General features: G+C 38.5%; 1 protein-coding gene across 1 annotated transcript in view; it reads right to left on the reverse strand.

Annotated features, from left to right (window-relative positions):
* PIK3CB (phosphatidylinositol-4,5-bisphosphate 3-kinase catalytic subunit beta) overlaps positions 1–6,039 on the reverse strand; it is a 145,120-nt gene that overhangs the window by 62,571 nt on the left and 76,510 nt on the right. The window contains exon 9 of the mRNA XM_081800808.1: positions 4,881–4,936. Within this exon, the coding sequence (XP_081656934.1) occupies positions 4,881–4,936 (56 nt within the window). The remainder of the gene's footprint in view (positions 1–4,880; positions 4,937–6,039) is intronic.

Below are 6,039 nucleotides of genomic sequence, written 5' to 3' on the forward strand. Positions count from 1 at the left end.
GTCATCACATCTGCACTCTCCAAAGCCAACCAATAAAATTTTATGCCTGAGTTTCCACAGTAAGAAAAGAAGATAAAAAGCGGGGGAAATCGGAGGGGTGGATGAACCATGAGAGACAATGGACTCTGAGAAACAAACTGAGGGTCCTAGAGGGGAGGGGGGTGGGAGGATGGGTTGGCCTGGTGGTGGGTATTGAAGAGGGCACGTTCTGCATGGAGCACTGGGTGTTGTGCACGAACAATGAATCATGGAACACTTCATCTAGAACTAATGATGTAATGCATGGGGATTAACATAAGAATAAAAAAAATGTGCATAAAAAAAAGAAAAGAAGATAAAATTATAACACAGATGTTTTAGATTAGAGCAGGGTTTTGTTTTTTTTTTTTTAAAGATTTTATTTATTTATTTGAGAGAGAGAGAATGACAGACAGAGAGCATGAGAGGGAGGAGGGTGAGAGGGAGAAGCAGACTCCCTGCCGAGCAGGGAGCCCAATGCGGGACTCGATCCCGGGACTCCAGGATCATGACCTGAGCTGAAGGCAGTCGCCCAACCAACTGAGCCACCCAGGCGCCCCTAGAGCAGGGTTTCTAAACCTCAGTGCTATTAGTATTTTGTTGTAGGAGGATGGTCCTGTACATTGTAGAAATTTAGTAGACCCCTGAACTCTACCCACTAGATGCCAGGAACACCCCCACCCCTTGAGTTATGACAACCAAGAAAACCTCTAGATAATGCCAAATGGCCCATAGAGGGCAAATTAGCCTCAGGTTGAGAACCACTAGATAAGAAGATAAAAGCTGCCAATTCTATAATCATAATTCACAAGGATCACATTTTTCCTATTCTACAGACCCAAGATCCTTGGCAAACATCTATTTTAAAAAATACCAACACCTATTAGGATGGCTACTATCAAAAAACACAAAAGTGATGGCAAGGATGTGAAAAACATTGCTTTTGTAGCTGGTAGGAATGTAAAATGGTACAGCTATGGTGGAAAACAGTATAGCAGTTCCTTAAAAAAATTAAAAAGAGAACTACAATATGATTCAGCAATTCCACTTCTGGGTATATATCCAAAGAATTGAAAACAGAGTCTTAAAAAGATACTTGTATATTCATGTTCATAGCAGCATTAGTTCGAGTCCAGCATCGGGCTCCTTGCTCAGTGGGGAGCCTGCTTCTCCCTCTGCCTGCCGCTCCCCCTGCTTGTGCTCTCTCTGACAAATAAATAAAATCTTTTAAAAAATGAAAGTTAAAGTAGTGTGACACCATTTTTTTTTGTCCAATTAATTAAAATACTAAAAGGGTTAAAAAATATTAAAAGGGCTGGCAGATATGCAAAATGATACTAACTCTTCCACAGTGTGGCTAGAGTTTTAAATTTTAAGGTATTTTAAGGTATGCAATTTGGCAGAATTCTTATTTTTAAAAAAAGGAATACTTTTGATCTAATAATTTCACTTCTAAGAATCCATCCTATAAAATACATGTACGTAGGGGCACCTGGCCGGTTCAGTCAGTGGAGCATGCGACTCTTGGTCTCAGGGTTGTGAGTTCAAGCCCCAAGTTGGACACAGAGCCTACTTAAATAAATAAATAAATAAATAAATTTTTAAAAAAATTTTAAACCATAAAATACATGTTTAAAGATCTATAAAATATTCCTTACAACACTGTTTTAGTAAAGAATAATGGGAAGTTGGGGCGCCTGGGTGGCTCAGTCATTAGGCATCTGCCTTCAGCTCAGGTCATGATCCCAGGGTCCTAGGATCGAGCCCCGCATCGGGCTCCCTGCTCCACAGGAAGCCTGCTTCTCCCTCTCCCACTCCCCCTGCTCGTGTTCCCTCTCTCGCTGTGTCTCTGTCAAATAAATAAATCTTAAAAAAAAAAAAAAAAAAAAGAATAATGGGAAGTAAGCAAAAAAACCAGAAGTATGTATGTTTAATAACTAATAGCTGCTAATAGTGCCACAGAATGTTGAAAAAGCTTTAAAAAGAGAAGCGTGGGAGTGCCTGGGTGGCTCAGTCAGTTAAGCGTCTGACTCTTGATTTTGGCTCAGGTCAATGATATCAGGGTCCTGGGATCAAGCCCTGGGTAGGAGCTCTGCACTCACTGGGAGACTGCTTGAGGATTTCTCTTCCTCTCCCACTGCCTCTCCCTCTGCTTGCACTCCTACTCTCTCCCGTTCTCTAAAATAAATACATCTTTTTAAAATAAATAAATAAATAAAAAGAGAGAAGACGACCTCTGAAAGAGCCAAGATGCACAAAATGCATTAAATTAAAAAGGGAGAAACTATAAAGATCTCATTAAAAAAAAAAAAGGATATATTTATACATAAAGGTATGTAAATACATACATTGCATTAGGATTAGTACCTATAAGCTAAACTGCTGACACAGTTATCTTGGAGGATAAAAAGTAGATGGCAGTTACAGGAATAACTTCAATTTTCGGTTTCACAATTTATTAATTGTACTATGCCCCCAATTTTAAAAAAAGGCACATCAAACTTGGGCCAGAATACTGCACCCTCAGTAAGAAGGAAACCTTCTGATTTAGGTAAGGTGGTAGTAAAGCATTAAGAGAAATAGTAAAAATTCAGTTACCAGTTACCCTTCTGATATTTGGGGATCAATATAAAGACTAATAAAGGGTAACAAAAGGAGGAATTAGAATGAAGATATCCTTATATAACTACTGTCTCTGAAACCTAGAACTGTAATTATCTGTTTTAGTACAGGCTTATTTTATTATACTTCACAGATACTGTGCTGTACTCTTTACAAATTGAAGATTTGTGGCAACCGTGCATCAAGCAAGTCTATCAGTGCCATTCTTCCAACAGCATTTGCTCACTGTCTCTATGTCTCATTTTGGTAATTCTCTCAATATTTCAAACTTTCTCATTATTACTGTATTTGTCATGGTGATCGGTGGTCAGTGATCTTTGCTGTTACTACCGTTCGTTCTTTTGGGGTGCCACGAACCATATCACAGAAAATGGCGAACTTAATCAGTAAATGTTGTGTCTATTCTGACTGCTCCACCAACCAGCTGTTCCCATCTGTCTCCCTCTCCTAGGGCTTCCTCATTCTCTAAGACACAATATTGACATTAAGCCAAATAATAACCCTACAATGGCTTCTAAGTGTTAGAGTGAATGGAAGAGTTGCATGTCTCACACTTTAAATCAAAAGCTGGAAATGATACAGCTTAGTAAGAAGGCATGTTGAAAGCCAAGACAGGCAAAAGCTAGGCCTTGTGTGCCAAAAAATTAGCCACGTGGTGAATGCAGAGGAAAAGTTCTTGAAGGAAATTAAAAGTGCTACTCCAGTGAACACATTAATAACAGGAAAGCAAAACAGACTTATTGCTGATATGGAAAAAGTGTTTGTGGTCTAGATAAAAGATCAAACCAGCCACACCATTCCCTTAAGCCAAAGCCTAATACAAACAAGGCCATAACTCTCTTGAATTCCATGAAGACTGGAAGAGGTGAGGAAGCTGCAGAAGAAGTTTGAAGCTAACAGAGGTTGGTTTAAGAGGTTTAAGTAAAGAAGCTATCTCCATAACATAAAAGCTGCAGGAGGTTGCCCAGAACATCTAGCTAAGATCATAATGAAGGTGGCTACAATAAACAACAGCTTTTAAATGTAGACGAAATAGCTTTATATTAGAAGAGAATGCTATGACTTTCAAAGCTAAAGAGCAGAAGTCAATGCCTGGCTTCAAAGGACAGACTGACTCTCTTTTGGGGGGCTAATATAGCTGGTGACTTTAAGGTGAAGCCAGTGCTCAATGACCCTTCCAAAATCCTAGGACACTTAAGAATTATGCTAAATCTATTCTGCCTATGTTCTATATATGGAACAACAAAGCCTGATGGCAGCAAATCTGTTTACAACATAGTTTACTGAATATTTTATGCTTACTACTGAGACCTACTGGTAATAAAAAAAAGATTCTTTTCACAACATTAGTGCTGACAATGCACCTGATCACCCAAGAGCTCTGGGTAGAAATGACAGGCATAGTGTGTATGGCAGAGACTGCTGTTTGTCCCTCAGTATTCTTTCTGCTCTTCCTTTATTAACTAGAATCTCTTACTCTTAGTCAAGCACATGCCTGGCCAACTAAAGACTACATTTCCCAGCCTCACTTGTAAAGTATGGCCATGTGACTAATTCCTGGCTAATAAGATGTGAGCAGCAATGAGGCATATTAATGATATCCTCAAAAAGAATAGGTGTGGCCTCTACTCTTGCTTTTCCTGTTCCTGCTGGCTGGACCATAATACTATGAGAAGCTGAAGCACTAGATAGAAACTACATGTTAACATGACAGAGCACCAAGATGGAAGAAACCTGGTTCCCCAACACTGTAAATCCTGGCCTGATTATATCTGCTGTTACATGTGAAAAATAAAGAAAATTACAAACTCTTCATTCAACTGAATAATATTCACAAGAACAGTATTGTTTATCTATGAGGACGTGCCATAGCATCTCTTAAAGACTAGCTACTGGGGGTCAGTCAGTAGCACATGCAACTCTTGATCTCACGGTTTGTTGAGTTTAAGCCCCATGTTGGGCGTGGAGCCTACTTTAAAAAATAAATTAATTAAATTTAAAAAAAAAGATTAGCTGCTAAACCTGTGCTCATATCAGAAAAGGATTTACCATTGAACACAGACCACCTACAAACAGCTGACATTCAACAAAACATTAGTATGTACATATTCATATACACTCACAGGCTATTCTTGCATAAGAGTATAGTCATCTGTAAGTCATCAGCATCAATCAGATGAAGGTAACTAAAAATGAGCACAATGTTATAATAAGGACCATTTTAAAACCTTGATACTTACTGATACATTAGCACTGTCACTGCTTGCAATCTCAGCTGCCTTCTCGATTATCTGTTAAAAAAAAATTTTTTTTAATTAAATTTTGGCACTCGTATTCGTAAAATTTTAATTGTAAATGATTACAACTGTACTTAGACTACAAGAAACAATATAGGGTCTGGCATTTCTATGCTTTATAATGTAAACATGAATTTAAATGCAAAATGGTATTATGTGGTGATTCCCAATCTTCAAACTCCTGACAACTGAGAGTCAATGGTATTATTATAAGGGACTGTAACTCCTAGGGTGCACTAGCATTGTCTGTAGATAAAACAAGCAAAGGCTTCAACATGTATGTGAAAGAATTTTCCTTTGGTATGTGAAAGAATTCTAAATACAGGTAAATATTTTCTGATTAAGAAAATGCAAAGGTATGTAAGAGTTACTAAATAAGTTTTTGTCACTTGTCATTGGTTTTTCTAAATTAACAAAAGTAGAATATCAAGAGATAGTCTAAAAATATCTTTTGAATTCATTAAGTTCAAAACGGGCTCTGATTCTTGAAAAGATGGGAAAATCAGTGGTTAAAGAATCTGAAGATTTAGGGCGCCTGGGTGGCTCAGTGGGTTAAGCAACTGCCTTCGGCTCAGGTCATGATCCTGGAGTCCCTGGATCGAGTCCCACATCGGGCTCCCTGCTGAGCAGGGAGTCTGCTTCTCCCTCTGACCCTCTTCCCTCTCGTGCTCTCTCTCTCATTCTCTCTCTCTCAAATAAATAAATAAAATCTAAAAAAAGAAAAAAGAATCTGAAGATTTATATCCAGTTACTGAAGTACATAATCCTAAACGAATAATTTAACTGTATCCTCAAATGTATAGTGATAACTCCTATTCTATTTCATATGGTTGTTATGATGACAAAATGAGTTATTAAAATTAGTAAAATTATCAATAACCATAAAACTGTCTTGAAAAGCAAAATATAGGGCGCCTGGGTGGCTCAGTTGGTTAAGCGACTGCCTTCGGCTCAGGTCATGATCCTGGAGTCCCTGGATCGAGTCCCGCATCGGGCTCCCTGCTCGGCAGGGAGTCTGCTTCTCCCTCTGACCCTCCCCCCTCTCATGTGCTCTCTCTCATTCTCTCTCTCTCAAATAAATAAATAAAATCTTTAAAAAAAA

This window comes from Leptonychotes weddellii, chromosome 1 (genome assembly GCF_054177405.1).
Source record: "Leptonychotes weddellii isolate Sample4059 chromosome 1, ASM5417740v2, whole genome shotgun sequence".
NCBI classification, from domain to species: domain Eukaryota; kingdom Metazoa; phylum Chordata; class Mammalia; order Carnivora; family Phocidae; genus Leptonychotes; species Leptonychotes weddellii.